Raw genomic sequence first — 27,396 nt, forward strand, 5'->3', positions numbered from 1 at the left:
CCAAGTGTTTTGAGACATCCACTTGGCTGGGCAGCATCTGTCTTCTTCACCTATTACCTCTTCAGCGGATTGATGGTAGATCATCTTCATATTTTCCCACAAATTGTTAGGATCTTCATCCAGTTGAAGAGCCTGGAATCTGTTTTTGATCTTAAGGCTGAACTCCTTCCTGGTATCTTCCAATCTCAGCTTACCTACATTCCACTTCTCTGTAGACTTCTTCGGTGGACGTTTACTGGATAGTTTATGCTTCACTTTGGCAATGAGCATAAAATGGTCACTGCCTGCATCAGCTGATCGAAACACTCTTGTATCTTATAAACTCCGTGTCCATTTCTGGTTGATCATCACATGGTCTATCTGATTCATGTGTCCGGTCGGTGACTTCCATGTTAGCTTATGTATCTCTTTATGAGGAAAGAGAGTCCCACCGATGATCATATTGTTGGTCAAGCAGAAGTCTCTCAGATGATCTCCATTGTTGTTCTGTTCACCTGTTCCATGTCTTCCCATAACATCTTCGAAGTTATTGTTGTCTACACCAACTTTTGCATTGAAATCACCCATCACTATCAGAACGTCCTGCCACTGTGCAGTATCCTTCACCTGTTGTAGCTCCATATAAATTCTTCCTTCTTTGTATCGTCAGCCTCATTGGTTGGTGCATAACATTGTATGATTGAAAGATGGCAGTATTTGCATTTGAATCTGGCATACATCATCCTTTCATTGATTGGTCTCCAAGCCACAAGAGCCCTTCTAGCTCTAGGAGTTAGCATCAGTGCAACACCATACCTATGTATATCATTCACTTTACCAGAGTAGAGAACTGTCTCACCAGATATTAATTTCTTCTCTCCAAAACCTGTCCATCTCACTTCACTCACTCTTAAAACATCTAACTTAAACCTACGAAATTCTGCCGCCACCTGTGCGGTCTTTGAGCACTCAAACATTGTGCACACGTTCCACGCACCTATATTTAGGGTGGTCTGGAGGTCCATGAAGTTCGTGCAATCGTCATTCTGGTTGCTGGCGTCCCTTCGGTTTTGGCCGACATCCATCATCAACCCAGTGCTGGGGCGATTCCCTCCCATCTGTCCATCTCCAGGGGTTTCGTTTAAATTAGTAGCGATTTCAATTACAACAAAAGGTTTTTGGATGGGGAAGAGGTTGTAAGCCCCATGCCCCAACTCCCAGAACCCAGAGGGCCGGTTGCCAGACGATTAAATGATAAAATATTGCACACAGTGGTGCTTGAAAGTTTGTAAACCCTTTAGAATTTTCCATATTTCTGCATAAATATGACCTAAAACATCATCAGATTTTGACACAAGTCCTAAAAGTAGATAAAGAGAACCCAGTTAAAAAATGAGACAAAAATATTATACTTGGTGATTTATTTATTGAGAAAAATGATCCAATATTACATATCTGTGAGTGGCAAAAGTATGTGAACCTTTGCTTTCAGTATCTGGTGTGACCCCCTTGTGCAGCAATAACTACAACTAAGCGTTTCCAGTAACTGTTGATCAGTTCTGCACACCGGCTTGGAGGAATTTTAGCCCATTCCTCCGTACAGAACAGCTTAAACTCTGGGATGTTGGTGGGTTTCCTCACATGAACCGCTCGCTTCAGGTCCTTCCACAACATTTCAATTGGATTAAGGTCAGGACTTTGACTTGGCCATTCCAGAAGATTAACTTTATTCTTCTTTAACCATTCTTTGGTAGAACGACTTATGTGCTTAGGGTCGTTGTCTTGCTGCATGACCCACCTTCTCTTGAGATTCAGTTCATGGACAGATGTCCTGACATTTTCCTTTAGAATTTGCTGGTATAATTCAGAATTCATTGTTCCATCAATGATGTCAAGCCATCCTGGCCCAGATGCAGCCAAACAGGCCCAAACCATGATACTACCACCACCATGTTTCACAGATGGGATAAGGTTCTTATGCTGGAATGCAGTGTTTTCCTTTCTCTAAACATAATGCTTCTCATTTAAACCAAAAAGTTCTATTTTGGTCTCATCCGTCCACAAAACATTTTTCCAATAGCCTTCTGGCTTGTTCACATGATCTTTAGCAAACTGCAGATGAGCAGCAATGTTCTTTTTGGAGAGCAGCGGCTTTCTCCTTGCAACCCTGCCATGCACACCATTGTTGTTCAGTGTTCTCTTGATGGTGGACTCATGAACATTAACATTAGCCAATGTGAGAGAGGCCTTCAGTTGCTTAGAAGTTACCCTGGGGTCCTTTGTGACCTCGCTGACTATTACACGCATTGCTCTTGGAGTGATCTTTGTTGGTCGACCACTCCTGGGGAGGGTAACAATGGTCTTGAATTTCCTCCATTTGTACACAATCTGTCTGACTGTGGATTGGTGGAGTCCAAACTCTTTAGAGATGGCTTTGTAACCTTATCCAGCCTGATGAGCATCCATCTATCCATTATCTGTAGCCACTTATCCTGTTCTACAGGGTCGCAGGCAAGCTGGAGCCTATCCCAGCTGACTATGGGCGAGAGGCAGGGTACACCCTGGACAAATCGCCAGGTCCCTGATGCGCATCAACAATGCTTTTTCTGAAGTCCTCAGAAATCTCCTTTGTTCGTACCATGATACACTTCCACAAACGTTTTGTAAAGATCAGACTTTGATAGATCCCTATTCTTTAAATAAAACAGGGTGTCCACTCACACCTGATTGTCATCCCACTGATTGAAAACATCTGACTCTAATTTCACCTTCAAATTAACTGCTAATCTGAGAGGTTCACATACTTTTGCCGCTCACAGATATGTAATATTGGATGATTTTCCCCAATAAATAAATGACCAAGTATAATATTTTTGTCTCATTTGTTTAACTTGGTTCTCTTTATCTACTTTTAGGACTTGTGTGAAAATCTGATGATGTTTTAGGTCATATTTATGCAGAAAGATAGAAAATTCTAAAGGGTTCACAAACTTTCAAGCACCACTGTGAATATTAATGTACTTTTATTTATTTATTTATCTTTTGCCATAGGAAGATCTATATATATATGTACATCATGGCATGGGAAACCACAACAGCTTGCGCCAATTACAGTGGCCCCGGAACCTTCTTGCTGTGAGGCGACAGTGCTAACCACTACACCACCGTGCCGCCAAATGTCGCCATACTAATGATTACATCACGTTCTTATTTCATTTTATTATTTTTAGAGGAAAAAGACATTAATGGAGTCATGGAGTAAGTTCTAAAATGAACTAGCTGTTGTTGAACCACTGTTTGGATTTCATTATAATATCTACTAAAACCTACTACAGTATAAAGATTTACAGTAAAATGAATTCATCATTTTATCAGACACAGGGAGAACATGCAAACTCCACACAGAAAGGCCCCCCATCAGCCACTGGGCTGAAACCCAGAACCTTCTTGCTGTGAGGCAACAGTGCTAACCACTACACCACCATGAAGGGTGTACTCTTCCCCCTGTCAATCACATTAACACTAGCCAATCATGGGCATCTTTGAGCCCTTTTTGAGACTTTCATGAAGAGGGTTGACAGCACTTCCCTCTAAGTGTGTTTACGCTGCGACACAGCATGAGCAGCTGTTTGAAAAGACATATGATAGAAGAGAGCTGACTGGCGGGGGGAAATGGGCAGGACTAAATTGCAGAGAAAATGGCAGGAAAATTCTAGAAAGTAAGAATAAATCTAAAAAATGCCATACTCCTAAGTTCTTGTCTTAGTTTTTAGTTCATCATGTTTTAGTTGTAATTCTGAGCTCAGTTACAGCTTCAATGATCAATTCAGAAAGAATATGTGAGAATGTGACAATGACAAAAAAAGTGCATTAGTCTGTTTTTCCCTGATATGGACGGTAATGCCTCCTTCTCACTGATGAAAATACAGTTGAACACCATTCAGTAAAATGCAGTGCAGCAGCTTGGATTACATTGATTCTCACATTTTAAATCTGTTTAGGCCCTGGTCACACTACAGCTTGCGATGGGTTTGCGAACACTTGGCGATGAAAAATTGGTAGCCTCATCACCAATCATTCAATACACGGTGATTGTTTTCCGAGCATTGTGAGTTTTTTTTTTTGGTGTGTCTCCGCCTCGTGAGTGGCCAAAAATATCTCAAAAAATTTCAATGCATGCATTGAAATTTGGTGCCAATGTTTTCTTTGGCAAACTAAGCAGCGAATACTTGCAGATGGGTTTGGGAATACTTCCTGAAGCGCAGGGAACCTTCTTCAAGCCTCTTGAGATGTATTTGTCTCGAATCCATGTCCCCAGTGCTTGTGGGAGTCTCATCAACACAGTGGCTCAGCATAACCTAACCTTCACCAAGGCTTAAAAAAGTGCATTTACATTCAGCGATCCTTCAAAGCATGTTGTGTGTGTGCTTGGAACCCAGTTGTTATGGGAAACACCTGATGCTGATTTGAGCGCAATCAGCACGCGCATATAAGGACGCTGTTTTCATAGAGACTTTGCATGTATTCTGTCAAGTATGCAGCGGTAGACAGATGTAAGTGCAGGAAGATTGTTTATTAGCAGACGTGATTGTAGGAATCTGAGCAGGTGGGTGGAGCACAGAAGCACGGCAGGCCAGAACTGAGTTCTCTCAAACTCTTTATTTTAGCTTTTCAGCTTTCACTTTACACTCTCCCAGTCACACGCACCCACACACACAAGCTTTCTGGCTGGGGAGAGAGCTCCCTTTCTCTGCTCTCTCTCTCCTTTTATAGGGCGCAGTCACTGGGGAAGACACACAAACACTGGTTAACTCACATCAGGTGCAGTGATTCTGCCACTTACCTTTCCTGACTCCGCCCTCCATTCACAGACCGACGCTTGACCATGCCCCCACTGCCACATATCCCCACCGCCCGACTCAGGCCAGGGAGCCATCCGGCCTGCAGCTGACTCCCCCCCCCCGACTGGAGAGGAAATCCGCCACGACCATCTGTGCCCCCGGCCTGTGGACCACCTTGAACTTAAACAGCTGGAGTGCCAGATACCAACAGGTGATCCACGCGTTGGCATCCTTCATGCGGTGGAGCCACTGGAGGGGCGCGTGGTCCGAACAGAGGGTGAAAGGGCGTCCCAGTAGGTAGTAGCGGAGGGCGAGGACCACCCACTTGATTGCGAGGCACTCCTTTTCTATGGTGCTGTACCGGCCCTCACGCACCGACATCTTCCAGCTGATATACAGCACTGGACGATCCTCCCCCTCCACCTCCTGGGACAGAACAGCCCCCAGCCCTCTGTCCGACGCGTCCGTCTGCAAAACAAAGGGGAGAGAAAAGTCAGGGGAGTGTAACAGTGGCCCCCCACACAGTGCAGCCTTTACCTCAGAGAAAGCCCGCTGGTATTGCTCCGTCCACTGGACCGGATCTGGTGCCCCCTTTTTAGTGAGATCAGTCAGCGGGCTGCTGATGTCCGAATAATTAGGTATAAACCTACGATAGTAGCCAGCCAGCCCCAGTAACTGTCTCACACCTTTTTTGGTCTTGGGCCTCGGGCAGGCTGCAATCGCTGCTGTCTTATTAATTTGGGGACACACCTGCCCATTGCCCAAGTGGAAGCCTAGATACCGTACTTCCACCCGCCCAATCGCACACTTCTTCGGGTTGGCTGTGAGACCCGCTCGCCTCAGCGACCTAAAGATGGCCCTTATATGTTGTAGGTATCGCGGCCAGTCATTACTATAAATAATGATGTCGTCCAAGTATGCAGCCGCGTAGGCGGTGTGGGGGCGGAGGACCCTATCCATAAGCCGCTGGAACGTAGCAGGCACCCCAAACAGACCAAAAGGAAGTGTGACAAACTGGTGTAAGCCAAACGGTGTGGAAAAGGCCGTTTTCTCTCGGGATAATGGAGTCAAGGGGATCTGCCAATATCCCTTTGTCAAATCCAGTGTCGAATAAAAACGAGCCGTGCCTAGACGATCAAGCAACTCGTCAATACGAGGAATTGGGTACGCATCGAATTTAGACACCATGTTGACTTTTCTATAGTCCACACAGAACCGGACTGACCCGTCGGCCTTGGGAACCAAGACCACCGGGCTGCTCCAGTCACTGTGGGACTCCTCGACAATGCCCATGTCGAGCATGGCCTTGAGCTCTTCCTGAACCACCTTTTTCTTGTGTTCGGGCAGCCTGTAAGGGTGGCTGCGCACTACCACCCCCGGGGGCATCTCAATGTGGTGTTCTATTGCCTCTTTTCCACCAAATCAGTTCCAGGGCTGGTTCGGTGCTGGTTCACAACTCGTTCAACTTGCGAGCCAGCTGAGAACCAGTTTGCTTTTCCATAGCTTGCGGTGCTAAGGGAAGCCACGTCATTACGTCGCTGTATACGTCATTACGTCGCTTTATAAGTCAGTTACGTCGCTACGTTTGCTTAAACCTTGGCGCGAATATCGAAGCAAAAACCACGCGGAAGAAGCAGAAGCAGCGGCAACAACAACAATAATAATAATGGCTGACTTCGCGTTTGTACAGCTGCTGCTTCTCGCCACTTAAAAATGGCGATCTTTCATGGTCTTGTTATTGTTGCTGGTCTTAACAACTCTGCCCCCCTGCTGACGTAAGCGGTTCTTTCCTCTGGCCCAGCAGAGAGTTGGTGCTAGCCTGGAACCAGTTTTTCTGGCCCCAGAGCCAGTTCTTTGTCAGTGGAAACAGAAAACCCGGTTCCAAACTAAGCACTGGCCCCGAACCAGCCCTGGAACTGCTTTGGTGGAAAAGGGGCATATGAGGCGGGTGTGGCCTGGCAGGGGAGAGAACACGTCAGAAAATTCTGCCTGCAACTGGGCAACCTCCGTGAGTTGGGTCGGGGAGAGGTGGTCTCCACAGGGGACCGAAGTGGTAGGCGATGTCAATGTTCCCTTTTGAACCTCTGGCCCCAGCTCTGCTTTCTCTGGAACCAACGACACCAACACCACGGGGACCTCCTCGTTCCAAAGTTTGAGCAGATTGAGGTGGTAAATTTGTAATGCCCCACCTCTGTCCGTTCGCCTCACCTCATAGTCGACGTCCCCGACTCGCCGTGTGACCTCAAAGGGTCCTTGCCACTTGGCGATCAATTTGGAGCTCGACGTGGGCAACAACATGAGTACTTTCTCTCCCGGTGTGAACTCCCTAAGGCGCTTGCCCCTGTTGTACAGGCGGATTTGCCGTTCTTGGGCCTGCTGCAAATTCTCCTGGGTTAGGTGTGTGAGTGTGTGGAGTTTTGCACACAGGTCGATAACGTATTGAATTTCATTTTTGCTTGTTGAAGGTCCCTCCTCCCAATTTTCTCACAGAACATCTAGGATGCCACGTGGCTTACACCCATATAATAATTCGAACAGGGAGAACCCCGTGGAGGCTTGTGGGACCTCTCGCACTGCGAATAACAGGGGCTCGAGCCATTTATCCCAGTTGCGTGCGTCCTCGCTTACAAATTTCTTAATTAATTTTTTGAGGGTGCGATTAAACCGTTCAACTAAGCCGTCCGTTTGTGGGTGATAAACGCTGGTGCGGATAGGCTTAATTCCCAGAAACCCATACAGTTCGCGCAATTTGCATGACATAAACATAGTGCCTTGATCAGTCAGAATCTCTTTGGGGATTCCAACTCGGGAGATGACGCGGAAGAGTGCCTCTGCAATACTACGTGCTGAGATATTGCGAAGAGGCACTGCTTCTGGATATCGTGTTGCATAGTCCACCAGAACTAAAATAAAGCAATATCCTTGTGTTGACCGATCTAATGGCCCGACGAGATCCATCCCAATTCTTTTGAACGGGGTCTCGATTAATGGCAGAGGGCGCAAAGGCGCTTTTGGAATGGCCGCTGGATTTACGAACTGGCATGCGCGGCATGCCGTACACCACCTACGGACATCACCGCGAATCCCTGGCCAATATAACCAGGCCATTATTCGGGCTAGTGTCTTATCCTGCCCCAAGTGTCCAGCCATGGGATTGAAGTGAACCGCCTGGAATACAAATTCCCAGTGGCTCTTTGGGATCAAAAGCTGTGTTATCGGCTCCGTAGTCCAAGTGTCCTGCGTCACTCGGTATAATCTATCCTTAAAGGAACAGTCCACCGTACTTCCATAATGAAATATGCTCTTATCTGAATTGAGACGAGCTGCCCCATACCTGTCCGAGCTTTGCGCGACCTCCCAGTCAGTCAGATGCAGTCAGACGCGCTGTCACTCCTGTTAGCAATGTAGCTAGGCTCAGTATGGCCAATGGTATTTTTTGGGGCTGTAGTTAGATGCAACCAAACTCTTCTGCATTTTTCCTGTTTACATAGGTTTATATGACCAGTGATATGAAACAAGTTCAGTTACACAAATTGAAACGTAGCGATTTTCTATGCTATGGAAAGTGTGCACTATAATGACAGGCGTACTAACACCTTCTGCGCTCTTCGGCAGCGCATTGATATCTGAGCTCCGTATCAATGCGCTGCCGAAGCGCGCAGAAGGTGTTAGTACGCCTGTCATTATAGTGCAGACTTTCCATAGCATAGAAAATCGCTACATTTCAATTTGTGTAACTGAACTTGTTTCATGTCACTGGTCATATAAACCTATGTAAACAGGAAAAACGCGGAAGAGTTTGGTCGCATCTAGCTACAGCCCCAAAAAATACCATTGGCCATACTGAGCCTAGCTACATTGCTAACAGGAGTGACAGCGCGTCTGACTGCGTCTGACTGACTGGGAGGTCGCGCAAAGCTCGGAGAGGTATGGAGCAGCTCGTCTCAATTCAGATAAGAGCATATTTCATTATGGAAGTACGGTGGACTGTTCCTTTAATAATGGAAAAATAGAGGAAGGACAGTGTGGCATTTGGCTGGAGCGTTTGACCATCGATTACTCTCACTTGGTCAAATGCATGCCACAGAGTCTCATCTCGCAACTGCTGTAACGGGAAATCCGTGAGGGATTCCCCGAGAGAGGGAGGAGGAGCCTGCTGCTCCTCGCTCTGACGCAGTGATGACGTAGACGGCTTTGTGACAGCTGCTCCCGCCAATGCCACACCGGGACTTCCCCCCACTAAACTATGGCAGGCCCCACTCTTCACTAAATGAGTCATTAATTCCTCAAATCCTAGCCAATCAGTCCCCAAAATTATCGAGTGAGTTAGGCGAGGATTAACCGCCGCCTTTACTCTAAATTTCTCCCCTCGAAACAGAATGTGGACCGACACTAAAGGGTAGTTGTGAACATCCCCATGCACACACAACACCTTCACCAATTGTGCTCTTCCCAATGCCTCGTCTTGCACCAGGCTTTGGTGGATTGTGGTCTGATTACAACCGGAGTCCACCAAAGCCTGATACGTATCCCCTTGGATACTCACCGGTATGCGATACGCTCCGGCCCGATTGAGGGCGGTTCCTGGCGCGTCAGGGATCCCGACCACCGCGCCCACCTCCATCGCCGAGCACTGATGCTGGAGGTGCCCCGGCTCCCCGCAGCGCCAGCAAACCGGCCCAGGCTCTCTCTCCGCACCGGTGTTCCGGAGCTCACTCACCTGAGGGGGGGAGTGACAGACACGGAAGTGGGAAACGGTAGGGCACGGCGGGTGTGGCGGGCCGGCTGGGGTGGAGCCGGCCCCTTGCCTCCGCGGTGGGGGAATGGGGTGAGGACGAGGAATAGAAGAGGAGGGGTAGAGAGAGAGAGAGGGGAGAAGAGGAGACATGCTGTCCTGCTGCCGGAACAGCTGCCAAATGGTCCTCCGCCAGCTCGATGGCCCGATCCAGCGACACCGGGCAATGGCACTGGACCCACTCCCCTGTTCCTTCGGGAAGTCAGGCAATGAATTGTTCCAGTGCCACCAGGTCGATGATTCCCTCGGCGTCGCGGTTGTCAGCCCTCAGCCACCGCCAGCAGGCATACCAGAGTTGCTGGCTAAATGCGAACGGCCGGCCGACCTCCGCTAGGCGCAGTGCGCAGAAGTGCTGCCGTTGTTGCTCCGGGGTGCGCCCCACACTCTGGAGGACAGCCCTGTGGAGGTCGGCGTAGACCAGCTGGCTGTCGGCGGGGAGCTGTAGTGCGGCCAGCTGTGCCTCGCCTGTTAGCAGGGGGAGGAGGCGCGCCTCGCACTGTTCCACCAGCCAGCCCCACGCCTCTGCTGCCTGCTCAAAGAGAGCGAGGAAGGCCTCGGGGCCGTCGTGCGGGCCCGTGTTCATTAGGGTGAGGTGGGGAGGGTCCGTGGCGGTGGAGGTGGTGGACCCCGCCGATGTGAGTAGGTGCCGGAATGCCTGGCGATCTTCCTGCTGTGCCAGCACCAGGGCCTCGAACCTTTGCTCCTGCTCCTTCTGGAGGGCAACCAGCGCCTGGTGCTGGCTATGTTGGGCTGTGGCAAGGGCATGGATCAGGTCCTTGAAAGGGGAGGACTCCATGGGGCTGTTCTCCTCTGTGCTCCGTTCCCGGGTTTCAGCACCACTGTATGAATCTGAGCAGGTGGGTGGAGCACAGAAGCACGGCAGGCCAGAACTGAGTTCTCTCAAACTCTTAATTTTAGCTTTTCAGCTTTCACTTTACACTCACCCAGTCACACGCACCCACACACACAAGCGTTCTGGTTGGGGAGAGAGCTCCCTTTCTCTGCTCTCTCTCTCCTTTTATAGGGCATGGTTACTGGGGAAGACACACAAACACCAGTTAACTCACATCAGGTGCAGTGATTCTGCCACTTGCCTTCCCTGACTCCGCCCTCCATTCACAGGCCAACGCTTGACCACGCCCCCACTGCCACAGTGATATTTACAAAAACAAAACCGAAAGCAGTCATAAACATGGCTGGAAACAAATGTAACAGTGATAATGATAATACTTTGCAAAGCTTCTGTGTCCTTATATGCGTGTGCTGATTGCTCTCAAATCAGCATCAGGTGTTTCCCATAACGACTAGGTCCTATGAGCGAGCACGGCCACTCGAGCGCGCGAAGGCGTGACAGTCAAGTGCTCACCTGCTGTGTGACCACAACTTTTAGCTCGTCTGTATATCGCCATGCATCGTCACCAAAACGCCTCATTTTCATCAATAACCCATTGCAAAGCATTGCGAGCTGTAGTGTGACCATAGCTTTAGTGTTTAGTTCCTAAAAAAGCAGTCCCCTGCTGATTGTTTTTCACTGAAAGGATTTTGAGGTTTTGGTTTCCATGTGTCATTTGTGTAAATAGTCCATGTTTTTGCAGCTCTGTTATTATGGATTGGTGTTTTAGCCAAAATTAAATGGATATGATGATATACAATAGTGTTGTAGTACTTGAGATCAGTCTTGGTCTTGAGACTTTTTGAAGATCTTGGTCTCATCCTGGAATCGACCTATTGATCACGACCACAACTGCAGGGATATCACTAGATTGCCTGTGAATTATTTGATTTATTTGTTAACCTCATTACTGTGATTGAATGTGAAACTTCCTGCTTCACACGCAGTGGTCTGGTCCTGGTCTTGTCTTGGTCTATATACACTCTACTCTTGGTTGAGATGGTCTTAACTACAACACTATTATATACAGTATATAATAAAATGTCTATAATATAAAAAATGCCTGTGATATAAATAACTGTGTACATGCAACAATCAGTATTTTTTTTAATGAGTCAGTATATTGTGAAATAATCTAATGAATAAATCATACTTAATTTATAATTAAATATTATGATATCCTTCTCATTTTTACTTTAACATTAGTCACAGTTCAGGGGTGGGTTTCCCAAAAGCATCGTAGCACAAGGATCATCATTAAATGGTAGAGCCAGCATCACAATGAACACTCACTGTCTGAGTTAAGACGTTCTTAGCATTAAGAGGCTTTTGGGAAGCCCACCCCAGTTTGTTTTTATTTCACAATAACAGGTTTTATTTCAAAAAGGATTTTTTCCCCTTTTATTTAATGCCCTTTTTCATTTTATAATTTGATTTTTATTTCGCCCTGTGATGACCTGGCGACTTGTCCAGGGTGTACCCCGCCTTTCGCCCGTAGTCAGCTGGGATAGGCTCCAGCTTGCCTGCGACCCTGTAGAAGGATAAAGCGGCTAGAGATAATGAGATGAGATGAGATGAGATTTTTATTTCATAATGAGACATATTGAACTCATAAAATTTCATATTTTATTCTGCTTTCAACACAGATGGGGCTGAACCTATTCAGTGATTGGTCCTTATCCTTTGCTGTTGATTATTTTGCCTGGAGTGGGCTGTACATTTCTAGCTAGTGAAGTTCTGCTTGTGTTCAGGCCAATGGAACCGCAGTGAGCACACAGAGCTCCAGAGATATTTGGCATAGTTATTTATTTAATCTGAATTAAAACAGCATTCTATGTGTATGTGTATATGTATGGCATTTCTTAAAATTTAATCTGGCTTTAATGTTCTCTGTAATGATGACACTGCATTTGTGTGATGTTGCTGCAGGGGAAGCTGTGTGATGAGTTCTGTACCCTGTTCTCTCTTCAGGTGTTCAACACTGCACTATGACCCTGAGCTGCCACCCACCAGTATAGTGATCACACTGCACAATGAGGCACGATCCACCCTACTGCGTACACTGAGGAGGTGAGGAAACCCTTTACCCCTAGTTATACTAAACAATACCATTGACAACATACATTCATGGGAATTTTGTAAAGATGGTGCCTCTCCATAAAAATAGGTTCCAAAGTGTTCAGGTTTACTAAAAGTTAGGAATGTAACGATATTGGTGTGATGATAAATCATGATCCAAATTTATGATGATTTGAACTGATGAAATTTAAAAAAAGAATCATGATTCTTATCAGACTGCATAACTTCTTAGTTTTTCCTTGCTGTAATTATATTGTTTAGACAGAAGAGGGAATTATAATGTACGATAGAGGGAATGCACATGATGTCACCGGAGGTGGAAGTAACACAGTTGTGCGAAAATGCACAAAAAACAGATCTATAATGGGAAAGAGCTGTTGTGTGATTGACAGCACAAATACAGTGGTGCTTGAAAGTTTGTGAACCCTTTAGAATTTTCTATATTTCTGCATAAATATGACCTAAAACATCATCAGATTTTCACACAAGTCCTAAAAGTAGATAAAGAGAACCCAGTTAAATAAATGAGACAAAAATATTATACTTGGTCATTTATTTATTGAGGAAAATGATCCAATATTACATATCTGTGAGTGGCAAAAGTATGTGAACCTTTGCTTTCAGTATCTGGTGTGACCCCCTTGTGCAGCAATAACTGCAACTAAACGTTTGTGGTAACTGTTGATCAGTCCTGCACATCGGCTTGGAGGAATTTTAGCCCATTCCTCCATACAGAACAGCTTCAACTCTGGGGTGTTGGTGGGTTTCCTCACATGAACTGCTCGCTTCAGGTCCTTCCACAACATTTCCATTGGATTAAGGTCAGGACTTTGACTTGGCCATTCCAAAACATGAACTTTATTCTTCTTTAACCATTCTTTGGTAGAACGACTTGTGTGCTTAGGGTCGTTGTCTTGCTGCATGACCCACCCTCTCTTGAGATTCAGTTCATGGACAGATGTCCTGACATTTTCGTTTAGAATTCACTGGTTTAATTCAGAATTCATTGTTCCATCAGTGATTGCAAGCCGTCCTGGCCCAAATGCAGCCAAACAGGCCCAAACCATGATACTACCACCACCATGTTTCACAGATGGGATAAGATTCTTATGCTGGAATGCAGTGTCTTCCTGTCTCCAAACATAACGCTACTCATTTAACCCAAAAAGTTCCATTTTGGTCTCATGCATCCACAAAACATTTTTCCAATAGCCTTCTGGCTTGTCCACATGATCTTTAGCAAACTGCAGATGAGCAGCAATGTTCTTTTTGGAGAGCAGTGGTTTTCTCCTTGCAACCCTGCCATGCACACCATTGTTGTTCAGTGTTCTCCTGATGGTGGACTCATGAACATTAACATTAGCCAATGTGAGAGAGGCCTTCAGTTGCTTGGAAGTTACCCTGGGGTCCTTTGTGACCTTGCCGACTATTACACGCCTTGCTCTTGGAGTGATCTTTGTTGGTTGACCACTCCTGGGGAGGGTAACAATGGTCTTGAATTTTCTCCATTTGTACACAATCTGTCTGAGTGTGGTTTGGTGGAGTCCAAATTCTTTAGAGATGGTTTTGTAACCTTTTCCAGCCTGATGAGCAACAACACTTTTTCTGAGGTCCTCAGAAATCTCCTTTGTTCGTGCCATGATATACTTCCACAAACATGTGTTGTGAAACTCAGACTTTGATAGATCCCTGTTCTTTTAATAAAACAGGGTGCCCACTCACACCTGATTGTCATCCCATTGATTGAAAACACCTGACTCTAATTTCACCTTCAAATTAACTGCTAATCCTAGAAGTTCACATACTTTTGCCACTCACAGATATGTAATATTGTATCATTTTCCTCAATAAATAAATGACCAAGTATAATATTTTTGTCTTATTTGTTTAACTGGGTTCTGTTTATCTACTTTTAGGACTTGTATGAAAATCTGATGATGTTTTCGGTCATATTTATGCAGAAATATAGAAAATTCTAAAGGGTTCACAAACTTTCAAGCACCACTGTAGGTGTATACAGATGTGTATAGGTGTATACAGGCATGTGTATAGGTACATATAGGTATGTGTAGTTGTGTATGTAGGTGTGTATAATTTTATATTGGTGTGTATAGGTGTATATAGGAGTATGTATTGGGTGTATATAGGTGTATATAGGTATGGATAGTTTTATTGTGTGTAGTTGTGTATATGGGGTCAATAGTTGTGTATACATGTGTGAATAGTTGTATATATAGGGGTATTTAGGTGTGTATAGGTGTTTATAGATGTGTATAGGTGTGTACAGAGGTGTGTATAGAAGTGTGTATATACACCTATATACCTGTATATAGAGATCTTGCACGTGATGTCACAGCCGATCCAGATTGTGACAGACGCCATTTTGTCGGTCAAACGCCATATTTCCGCCTTCTACTTCTTCTTCTGGTTCTACTTCTACCTTTTCTTCTGGAAAACCCTACTATATACAATTCTACTATAACGGCTGCGGCTACAAGCTCTCCCTACCTATGCACGTTTTTTATGTCTTTTGTGTGTATTTTTGCGTGTTGTTCGTCTGTACCGGACTTCAATATCCACTACAACCGTATGGACTTACTGGACATTGGTTTCCAGCAGAAAATGATGGTTTGTAGCGATTTCCATCGCATGCACAACATTCCGGACGAGATAGCGAGACCAGCGGGGTCTCCGTGGATTGTTATCGAGTCTGGCAGGTGAAGGAGGCGGCGTCGGGAGCGGAAGCAAAAGCGAGGCTGCAGGCAGAGCCGGCCTGTTGACTAAGCTCAGAAAACAGCCACTCAAATCTCCACTGCCAAGCCTCGACCTCTCCAACGCCAGATCCATGGTAAACAAGACGGACGATTTGGAATTACAGCTGGAATTACCTTATTCTATTCTATAATCGGCTGGTCAGTGCTACTAGATAGCTACTACTGATATATCTAGTATTAGTACTCAATACTTAAGTGACTTACCCGTCCAATGAGGATTATTTTCTTGTTTACAAGATGCCGCGGCTGACAAATCCTGAATTTCTGTAAAGATAACTGTGCAAAGATTTATAAGCACGCAGTGCTTCACCACTGAACAGCGAGGGAAAGTTGATGAGGTAATTATACACATCTGGGTATTCCACCTCTGGCAGTTCCATATCCACTGACACGGTCGTGAAAACTACATCCGGTAAGCCATAAGGGTCACTAATCTGTAGATCGTTTATTTTAGACATATATCTAGTTATCTGTTCATTACAAAAATGAGCCGTGTAGTCCTTTGGTTGAAATTGATCCATTCTGTACACGAGTGCAGCAGTATTCAGCTGTGTTGTTTGCTGACAAGATGGCGGCTGTTAACTTTCCAGTCACGTGACTGCAAGATCTCTATAGGTGAGTATAGGTGTATACAGGGGTGTGTATATGTGTTTGTGTGTGTTTAGGTGTGCATGTGTATATAGGGGTGTATATAGGTGTGTACAGGTGTGAGTTGCTGTATATAGATGTATATAGGTGTGTACAGGGGTGGCAATAGGTGTGTATAGGTGCCCCAAGTGGTAGACTAAAGCTTGAGAGTCTACCGTGTTGAGAGTATGCCGTGCGCATTCTGGCTGCCGCTTCTCACCGGAGCTTTGTATTTTAATTTAATTTAATTTTCTCTTTTGTTTTTCTTTTTTGTGTTTGTGTAGTTTGATGTTTGTTTGTTTTTTTAGTGTTTTTGTCCACTGGTTGTGGTGTAGCTCCGGACCCAGTTTTGGGCGTCAGTTCCCTTCAGGCCTTGGTTCACTGTAGGTGACACCTGTGCTCCTAGCTATGGACTGCAGTGAGCTCGTTGCTATTTTTAACATCGGGGTTGTCCAGTGCTCTGTGTGGTGGTGCTTTAGTGCTTGGCGTGATGTTCTCAGCGATGTTGCTCTGTGGCGTCGCGGCGGCTGTGCAGGCGGCTTGGAACATACCAGCGCTCTGCCTGGGGGTGCGTCTGTGCTCGTTTTGTGGATCCATGGCGTGATGTTCCGGGCGGTGTTGCCCGATGCCGTCGCGGCGGCTGTGCTGGAGATGTGGGACTTGTTTGTGTGCGCCTTTTCCGTGCGTGGACTGTGGCTGCTACACCATTGGAATGTCATCCTGACCTTTATTTGGTGGACTTTTTTTTTCCCTATAATTGTAAAGCGAACTTGGGTTTTGAGAAAGGCGCTATATAAATTGAAATTATTATTATTATTGAGAATTTCAGAGCATTGTCCCCCTGAATACATGTAATATTCCTTCATAGCTCAGTGATTACTGAGACGCTTTCATTTTTGCCACATTGTTTCCACACCTGACAGATTCTCTCACTGAGTGTTTGATGAATCAACATTAAAAGCAAAATCACTTTCCATGACTTTGTCCATTACAGTGACATGCTGCTCATTAATCACTTTTGATACCTAATACTTCTCAAACTAATTATTTACTTTTTTGAATGAATGTGATTTTACCCAGCTGTCAGATGTGAAAAAGCTCATTGAACTCAGAATTATGTGTCTTTCTGCCAGTGTGCTGAACCGGACGCCCGTTCATCTGATCCATGAGATCATCCTGGTGGATGACTTCAGTGAGGATCGTAAGTCATGACAGTGAATCTTCTACTTCATTTTTTCACAATGTTGTTTTGGACACATGGCTTATCTTGAGTAGCGTGCTTTGGGAAGTAAGGCATTTTTCCTTAATTTAAATAATAATAATAATAATAATAATAAGGGCTAGTGTTTTAGGTTGGATGAGAAAAGATGAAATGATGTGATAGAACTTATCTTTGTTCTTTCAGCAAATGACTGTCTTCTGCTCACCAAGTTACCAAAAGTCAAGTGTCTTCGAAATAAACGAAGAGAAGGTAGGCTGGTTTTAATTTCTTCATATGTCTGTTCTCTGTAATGCTGCACATACTGGTTGCTGATTAGCAAATATGGTACAGACAACATCAGGGAAATGTTCTGAAACTGCCTCTGCCTTGGAAGATTTCATATGAATTTGCAAGCAAAGAATTTTGTCTTGTGTCTGAGTGAAAACACATCAGCGACTGCTTCCTCTATCTGTATCTACATGGCAGGGTCAGTACTCGGTATTTTAAATGGCACTCATTGCTTAATGAAGTCCCATTAGCATGGGTTTCCTTGCTGAGCTGTTCATTGTTCAGGAGGTTACAGCTGCTTTAATAGATGGCCTGCCTGATAAATGATGTGTGAGTTAACTCATACACCAGTGCTACACTCGTGTTTCTCATTCCTGGTCCTGTAATACCCGTGGTTCAGACCTCACTGTGGTGAGTTTTATAATCACATAATGAGTTTATTCTCTGTCAGTGCAAACTTGCTGAGGACTGAAAAATACTGGGGCACACTATATTGTGTATAAATAAGATAATTTTAGTAAAAGGTAAAATGGGTTATAAAAAATGAACTGCGTTTAAAAGAGTTTGTGTTCACGTGTAGGTGCAATTGCACTCCTCACACGAGGCACCAAAATTATGTAGGTGCAATACCAGTCCTTACACGAAGCAACAAAATTATGTGGGTGCAATTACATTATTAAATCAGTCTCATACAATCCGTCTCATAAAATATCAGTTCATTAATTTTACTAATCGATATTTATATTAATTATTAAATAAAAATGAATGAATTACTCTAGTGATACACTAGATCAGTGAAAGCAGTGTCAATTCTTTGATGGCAGAGGATAGCTTCAAGTAATACTGCAGCAAAACAGACAAGACACAGTTTCTTGTAAATATTTAATTTATTAAAATGACAAAATCAAGTGAGGATAATACTGATCAGGTACATTCAATAATACTAGCAGCAGTTTAACAATCAAGGCACAAAACGTTGATATGAGGTAGTAATATTATGTGACTAAGGCTACGTTTACACTAGACCGTATCTGTCTCGTTTTCTTCGCGGATGCACTGTCCGTTTACATTAACCCCCCTGGAAAAGCGGGGAAACGGGAATCCGCCAGCGTCCACGTATTCAATCTAGATCGTATCAGCTCCGGTGCTGTGTAAACATTCAGAATACGCGAATACGCTGTGCTGAGCTCTAGCTGGCGTCTCATTGGACAACGTCACTGTGACATCCACCTTCCTGATTCGCTGGCGTTGGTCATGTGACGCGACTGCTGAAAAACGGCGCGGACTTCCGCCTTGTATCACCTTTCATTAAAGAGTATAAAAGTATGAAAATACTGCAAATACTGATGCAAATACTGCCCACTGTGTAGTTATGATTGTCTTTAGGCTTGCCATCCTTCCACTTGCAAGTAATAAGTGATATGCGCTGGGATCACACACACAGCGGCTCAGTCCCGAATTGTGGCTTGTTCACTTCACTCGCGCACTCTGTGAGCTGCGCAGGGCCGGAGTGCGCACCCTCCAGAGGGCACTCGCTGTTCAGGGTGGAGTGATTTGGAGCGCAGGATGCCTGCGGAGCCGAGCGTATCCGCGTATTGGTGTTGCTGTGTGCACGGCTAACGGTTTTAGTGTAAACGCGAATCATTTTAAGAACGTTAATCTGATGATCCGCTGATTCGACGTAATGTAAACGTAGCCAAAGTGTACGTATGTGTGTGTGTTTGCAGGTAAGTGAAAACACGTGAAAAAGGTGGGGGAGGGGGCCTGAGGCACCCTGTGTGACTGATTGGACAAAGGATTTTAACAAAGGTGTATAAATAACCATTAGCCTATGCAGGGATTGAACCCACAATTTCAGTATTATAAGTATCATATGCTAACCAACTGAGCTAAACCAACCTTTATGTCACTGTACTCTGAACGTTAAGATGTGTATAATAGTGCATGGTAAGAAAATGTTAGAGCAAGAAAAATAGAGATAGGGGATGCAAAATCTATCTACCAGAGTAAAACTGAGAAATGCAAATAACATGATCAAACCAAAACTATGTGATTATCGTATGCACACTTGAAACAATCTTAGGTTTAAATAGCACTTTTCAAATAAACTAATGAAGCTAAGACTAAACATTACCCAAATGCCAGCCTTACTTGGGACCACTTTCGCTTGGCAGCATGAAGGAGTTCATCAGTGATCTTCCGTTTTGATGTATCTTTCTGAAAAGAGCAGAGCACAGCTTCAATTCAGTTTAATGCAGATCTGCTATGTTGCAAAAGTCCTTCCCAGGCAGGATATCGTTGATCCAGAAGGTCCTTGGTTGAAAGTTGGTGTGCTGAAGATGTGGAGGGAACCACTCGCCCCTAAGCGTCCTGATTTGCGTTATTACGGTATAATAATAACGATGGCTGGTTTCAAACACCACGAAAGTGAAACAATGCGACTGAAGTACTTTTGACTGTAGCCAGTGGTCCATACACAACGTGTGTTCATTCCTTTGTTCCTTTGCTTCCGCCTGCAGGCCGTAGTGTCTCTTTTTAATACCGACGGCGTGTCGGTCAGAGAGAGCACTGGGTTTGAGAGAACGGAGAGAGAGCGAGGCAGAGAGCAAAGCACATCTGGTTTTGGGAGGACGGAGTTGCAGGGCACTGGCAGCCGCGCGTGTCCGTGGCCATGGCGAGGCTCGTGTAGGAAGGTCGAGCAGAGAGAGTCAGAGAGGCAGAGGCGTATCTCAGCATGCCTGGTCCAAGAGAGTGTGAAACTTGCTCAGTCCATTCAATTTATGGGCGAACTTGCGTTACGAGTTACAGTAGTGCACTACCCAATTGTGGTGCAGTGAAAGATGAGATGAGCCAATCGTGGCGCAGTGAAAGATGAGTTGAAGCAGATATCATCCGGGGCAGGAACTGAGGGAATCATGGGAAATGTAGTTGCGGAGATGCGCTGTATCTACACATGCTTGCGTGATTTGTTGTGGATCTGCAATTTAATACATTTCCTCTGGTCTCCTACTGCATCAGTGATCTGGAAGATGATGACTCATTGATAGAGGTTGTTCTGAAACTTAACACCTCTTTGTTGCTCAGGGTTGATCAGGTCCAGGGTTCGAGGGGCAGATGCTGCTGAAGCAGAAATCCTCACCTTCCTCGACAGCCACTGTGAGGTGAACAAAGACTGGCTGCCTCCACTGCTCCAGAGGGTCAAAGAGGTACTGAGTTTGCTGATTTTCTGTCCAGCAGAAACACATTGGTACAGTATGTGCCAAATTTGCATTCTGGCACATTGATGTTTACAGAACTGATATCACAAATTATTATATCCACATTCACTGGATATGGGCAATCATGTGCTCTGATTGGCTACTCTACTTCTAGGCTATCAGTTCATATACCGTGAGTAGAGAAAAACAAAATGGCAGAGCATGTTCCTGAACTGGGTGGCATGGTGGTGTAGTGGTTAGCACTGTCACCTCACAGCAAGAAGGTCCTGGGTTCAAGCCCAGTGGCCGGTGAGGGCCTTTCTGTGTGGAGTTTGCATGTTCTCCCCATGTCTGTGTGGGTTTCCTCCTGCAGGTTAGGCTAATTGGTGGCTCTAAATTGACTGTGAGTGTGAATAGTTGTTTGTCTCTGTGTCAGCCCTGCGATAATCTGGCGATTCGTCCAGGGTGTACCCCGCCTCTCGCCCATAGTCAGCTGGGATAGGCTCCAGCGACCTGGAGAACAGGACAAGTGGCTACAGATAATGGATGGATGTTCCTGAACCAACCGAGGACGGAATAAAAACTCTACTCAGAAACAACACCCCAAAAAATACAAAAAAGCAACAAAATATGGAATGAAACTGTTTGATGGTAAGAACATATCTTTTTTATTTTTCAAGAATTATTATTATAGCATTTTTTTCACAAATTGCTACTGTCATTTTGCTGGTTTTTTTAGGCAAAATGATTGTCAGATGTGTTGTATGAAGTTTTTATTTATCAAATTTGCTAAAATAAAAATGCTCTGTTTCTCAAAAGCCAGAGAATGTGGATAGAATAAGACAATTATTGTTAATTATTGTTAATAATACCGCGAGTTGGCCTAGTGGTTAGCGCGTCCGCCTTTTGACTGGGAGATCATGAGTTCTACTCACGGTTGGGTCATACCAAAGACCATCATAAAAATGGTACCATCTGGCAAGGCAATACAGATGCAAGTGCAGAAGTCAAACTCTTGCGGTTACCAGAGGACTAGCCCCCGACTGTAACCCTAGCCATATAGGAGAGAGGCTGAGGGCTATTGAAATGGAGATCGGTGCTGCACCCATATGCCTTAAAAGAGTTGGTTAGTACTCGGACAGGAGACTGCCTGGGAAGACCAGATTCTAGTGTGAGAGGGACTTTGACTTTGATTGTTAATAATAATAATTGTTAATTATTCGGCGGCACGTTGATGTAGTGGTTAACACTGTTGCCTCACAGCAAGAAGGTTCTGGGTTTGAGCCCAGTGGCTGATGGGGACCTTTCTGTGTGGAGTTTGCATGTTCTCCCCGTGTCTGCGTGAGTTTCCTCCGGGTGCTCCGGTTTCCCCCACAGTCCAAAGACATGCAGGTTAGGCTAACTGGTGACTCTAAATTGACCGTAGGTGTGAATGGTTGTTTGTCTCTATGTGTCAGCCCTGTGATGACCTGGCGACTTGTCCAGGGTGTACCCCACCTCTCGCCCATAGTCAGCTGGGATAGGCTCCAGCTTGGCCACGACCCTGTACAGGATAAGCAGTTACAGATAATGGATGGATGGATGTTAATTATTCTCCACAAGTTGTGTACAACAACATCTTTCTAACACAGAGCTTTAAAACATGTAGTTAAATATGATCTATTATAAATGCACTAACATCCCATACAAGGTGTATTCCAGCTTTATGCTCAGTTTTTCCAGGACAGGTTTTAGATTCACTGTGACCCAGAATAAATGCATGAAAATTACCACAATATCATAAGGAATAGGCCAAGTTGTTAGATGCCTTATTAAAACTGGCAGGATGGCTTGAAAAACAAACACAGTATGAAGAGGACATGGAAGAATGCATACACAAGTGAGTAAAAACTACTAACCAACCCTGAATAACTGTAGCCCAAGAGACAGAATCTGAGTGGGTGGGAAAACAAATTGGTTGGAATACAAGTGGAATAAGTGGTGCATTTCAACAAATGCCTCTTTAGTAGACTGGTGAGAGCTAACATCAGGAACTGGAGAACTAGGACGACATTTAGGAATCTTTTATCACAGTATTTAGATATGTTTCTTTTGTGTGAAAGAAAAAAATATATAGTTCACCTGTTAATAATTTCCCATCCGAGGTTGATGTTCTGTAACAGACGCTTTCTGAATGCATTGTGCTGATTAAAAGGAAATACCTTAAACATGATAGGTTTGGCTAATTTCAGGACCCAAGCTGTATCGCCAGCCCAGTGATTGACATCATCAACATGGACTCATTTGCCTACATTGCTGCTTCCTCAAACCTACAGGGTGGTAAGAATCAAAACACGCAACAAGTATAAGAATCACTGTCTATACATGACTGGCACATTGTTTCATTTTTGTCTTCTTTCACATCTTCTCTGTCGTCCTCTCTGTCAGGCTTTGACTGGAGTCTCCATTTTAAGTGGGAACAGCTATCTGCAGAGAAGAGAGCAAAGAGAGTCAACCCCACAGAACCCATTAAGTAGGTGAAAAGGAGCATTAAGAGGGTCTGTTTCCATATCTGAGGTAGAACAGACAGACAATGATTGGCAGCCTGAAGGAGATAAAGCCTTCCAGCCTGTTTCACCAGCTGAACATTAGTTCTGTCATAGCCTAGTGACTATTCACTAATTACTATTTTGTTTAATTCAAGTACATAGTGATGGTATATGGACCATCAATGGCCACCTCACAAAAATATAGTTTACGTACTGGAACACATGCATGATTAATATATGTATATGCAACAAGCAGTTGTTTTTTTCCATGCAGTTTGTGTTATTCACCTTCTCTTTACTTCACAAAGGCCTAGGCAGCTAACAATTCACCCAGTTCACAATTGGATTTGATTCATGATATTGGGTTCTCCATTTGATTTTCCCATGATATTTTTGGAAAATAAATCAAATGAAAGAAACTTTGACCAAAAAATGCAACATTTATTTTCCTATTCTTTATCAACTTAAATATTCATTTTGTTTAATTAAACAAACAAACAAACAAACAAACAAACAAACAAACTTTTTTCATTTTCTTAATAATCAGCAATAATTATTTACCCACATTTGTAAAGGTTGGCGTTAAATATAATAGCCTATTAACTAAAATATTCCTTTTATTAAAAGTAAGTTTATAAGAAATAGGCCTTTTTTAATAAACTTTAATGAACATTTTTACCACCTCCATTTGCTTCTCTTTTCTTCAGCAGTCTCTTGTCTTTCTTTTCTTTTCTCTTTTCTTTTTACAGCAGTCTGTAAAAAGAGAGCTCTGATTTCTATTTGTACTGTCAATAACACAATAGCTCTTTCCCATATTTATGTCTATTTTTGTGTGTTTTCACAGCATTAGAGCTGTGTTACTTCCATGTATGGTGAAGTCACATGCATTCACTCTATTGTACATTATTGCACCTCTGCTGTTTAAACAACGAAACTACAGCTAGGAAAAACTAAGAGATTACACAGCCTAAAAATAATCATGATTCATTTTTTATCTCACTGATTTGAATCGTTATAAATTTGCACTGCAATTTATCATCACACAGTATATCATTACATGCCGACAGAGGTCTGTGTAATTGCTGACTGATACAGAAGAGGCCTGTTTTCCACAGGAAAAGCCTGTACTTAGAGTGCAGTAGTCGGCATTGCCAGTCTGACACCGTAGGAATTTTAGTCATTTCTGAGTTGTCACACAATTTTGAAAGCAGCATCTGATCTCTGAATACAAATGATATGTACAGTATTGTTAGTATTTAGGCTGTTGAGTAAGGCCAGATTGGACAATCATTTATTTATTGTATAATTTTTGAAGGCGGCACAGCAAGAAGGTTCTGGGTTCGAGCCCAGTGGCTGACGGGGGCCTTTCTGTGTGGAGTTTGCATGTTGTCCCCGTGTCTGTGTGGGTTTCCTCTGGGTGCTCCGGTTTCCCCCACAGTCTAAAGACATGCAGGTTAGGTTAATTGGTGGCTCTAAATTGACTGTAGGTGTGAATGTGAGCGCGAATGGTTGCTTGTCTCTATGTATCAACCCTGTGATTACCCGGCGACTTGTCCATGGTGTACCCCGCCTTTTGCCCGTAGTCAGCTGGGATAGGCTCCAGCTTGCCTGCGACCCTGTAGAACAGGATAAAGCGGCTAGAGATAATGAGATGAGATGAGTAAGACTTCACTGGCTACAACTTCTTGTCAGAAAAGCAGAAGGCTTATGGTTGCAGTTGTGGAAAAGAGGGTCATGCGAGGGGCAGTCAGAGGCAGAGCAAAGCTCAAAGTCAGGAAAGGCAGAAGCAGAATTGTAAACAGAGTAAAGCAGAGCAGAATGACAAAGGCTTGGCACAGTCAGGTATGAAAACGCTGAGTGATACTTCGCAATGAACAGGTGGTAGATGAGTGTTTTAAATATGCTTGGTGGACATAGGGAAATGACGGCACGGTGGTGTAGTGGTTAGCACTGTTGCCTCACAGCAAGAAGGTTCTGGGTTTGAGCCCAGCGGCCGACGGAGGCCTTTCTGTGTGGAGTTTGCATGTTCTCCCCGTGTCTGTGTGGGTTTCCTCCGGGTGCTCCGGTTTCCCGCACAGTCCAAAGACATGGAGGTTAGGCTAATTGGTGGCTCTAAATTGACCGTAGGTGTGAATGTGAGTGTGAATGGTTGTTTGTCTCTATGTGTCAGCCCTGTGATGACCTGGTGACTTGTCCAGGGTGTACCCTGCCTCTTGCCCATAGTCAGCTGGGATAGGCTCCAGCTTGCTGGATAATGGATGGATGGATGGAGATAGGGAAATGTAGACCAGGTGTGGCACTAATTAGAATTCAGGAGAGAGAAGGTGGTGTGGAGCTTGCTGGAAGATATAGTTTGCGGCGGCCATGTTTGGAGGCTGCTGCGAACTTGGAGTTTCTGCATTATTTGTGACACTTGTTAGCTGCACAAAGCAGCACTTCTCCTTTATCATCTTTATCAGTCAATCTTTCCAATTCATTTTCAGTGACACATTCCCTTACCAATGACTTATGTGCAGTACGTTATTGATCTTACATCAGAATAGGTAAACAGACCTCTGGCCAGTTTAGTGGAAATAGTTTAAATGTCGAACTCAACTGTGAAATGATCATTATTCCAGCAGTATTGCAGAGTTTTTAATCATTTTTCAATATCCTGAAATCCCCAGGACACCCGTTCTTCCTGGAGGGCTCTTTGCAATCAACAAATCCTGGTTCAACCACCTGGGGAAATATGACACAGCCATGGATATCTGGGGAGGAGAGAACTTTGGTGTGTGTGTGTGTGTGTGTGTGTGTGTTCATGGTATCCTGTGAGTCCATGATTTATCCTGATTGTCCTCATTCTCTGTAATTATTTTAGTTTGATAAACTAGTTTGTTTCTACATCATCTGTTCTAATTTATTTGAATAACAGCTCTGTGAATATAACAGTACAGTTATTCAGAGCTTTTTTGGGGGGGTCAAACTGCCTTCATTTGCTGTAGGCATGAACAATTTCCTGTTCTACCAGTACTGATTTTTGCTTTTCATGTTTTGCACAATTCATATGCAATTAATTTAGCACTAAATGTTGCTGTAAATATATACTAATACATTCTTGGTATCTTCACCTCCCCACAGAGTTGTCATTCAGAGTGTGGATGTGTGGGGGAAGTCTGGAGATTGTTCCATGCAGTAGAGTTGGCCATGTTTTCCGCAAGAAACACCCATACATCTTTCCAGATGGCAATGCCAATACTTATATTAAGTAAGATCCCTTCAGCAGTATTCACACTTTCACACTTACATAATCATTAACTAGCCCATAACATTATGTGTAACCAAACGCACAGTAGAGAGATGAGGTTTATCAAATTATCAAATTTAATACTTATTTTAATAACTGTGTCATGTGTCATTTATTAATAAATTGTACTCCTAATCACTGTAGTATAAGAGGAATTATATATATTCCAGCAATTCCGTATTTTCTGTCCTCATCCATCGATGTCTTGTTCCAGTAGCCCATTTCTCATCAGTTTGCCCTGGTTCCCTAGCAACTGACGCAGACCTTGTTGACCTGGCCGACGTCTGAGCCGGTGTGACTCTATCAGTTATGTCTTCACTCATTCCTGAGGTAGGCTGATATATCATGAGGGGTCTTGCCTAAGGACCCTTACTGGATGATGTTTTGCTCCGACTGGGATTCGAACCCCGATCTCCCGCGTCGTAGTCAGTGTGCATTACCACTGTACTATCAGAAGGGAAGGGACCCATCCCATCCAACTACCGGCCAATTACCTGTCTCTGCACAACATGGAAGGCCCTGTCAGGCATCATTGCGGCAAAAATGAGTAAGCATGTGGCTCAATACATGAGCGAGGCACAGAAAGGAATTGGCAGTAACACCAGAAGAGCCAAGCACCAGCTACTGGTCGATAGAACAGTTGCCCGAGACTGTAAGAAGAGACAGACCAACCTGTGCACTGCCTAGATTGACTACAAGAAAGCCTAGGACTCAATGCCACACACATGGATACTGGAATGTCTGGAACTGTATAAGATCAACAGGAACCTAAGGACCTTCATCCAGAACTCAATGGAAATGTGGAAGACAACCCTAGAGGCCAACTCAAAACCCATTGCCCAAGCCAACATCAAGTGCGGCATATAGCAAGGAGATGCGCTATCACCACTGCTGTTCTGCATAGGCCTG

At 44.4% G+C, this 27,396-nt stretch overlaps 1 protein-coding gene across 2 annotated transcripts in view; it reads left to right on the forward strand.

Moving 5' to 3' along the window:
* Positions 1–27,396, forward strand: part of galnt14 (UDP-N-acetyl-alpha-D-galactosamine:polypeptide N-acetylgalactosaminyltransferase 14 (GalNAc-T14)) — a 61,157-nt gene that overhangs the window by 19,892 nt on the left and 13,869 nt on the right. For both annotated transcript variants that reach the window (XM_060907692.1, XM_060907701.1), the window contains exons 3-10: positions 12,479–12,577; positions 17,121–17,188; positions 17,393–17,458; positions 20,561–20,682; positions 22,905–22,992; positions 23,101–23,185; positions 25,868–25,971; positions 26,322–26,448. In XM_060907692.1, the coding sequence (XP_060763675.1) occupies positions 12,479–12,577; positions 17,121–17,188; positions 17,393–17,458; positions 20,561–20,682; positions 22,905–22,992; positions 23,101–23,185; positions 25,868–25,971; positions 26,322–26,448 (759 nt within the window). The remainder of the gene's footprint in view (positions 1–12,478; positions 12,578–17,120; positions 17,189–17,392; positions 17,459–20,560; positions 20,683–22,904; positions 22,993–23,100; positions 23,186–25,867; positions 25,972–26,321; positions 26,449–27,396) is intronic.

The sequence above is a fragment of the Neoarius graeffei genome, chromosome 2, assembly GCF_027579695.1.
Source record: "Neoarius graeffei isolate fNeoGra1 chromosome 2, fNeoGra1.pri, whole genome shotgun sequence".
NCBI lineage: Eukaryota > Metazoa > Chordata > Actinopteri > Siluriformes > Ariidae > Neoarius > Neoarius graeffei.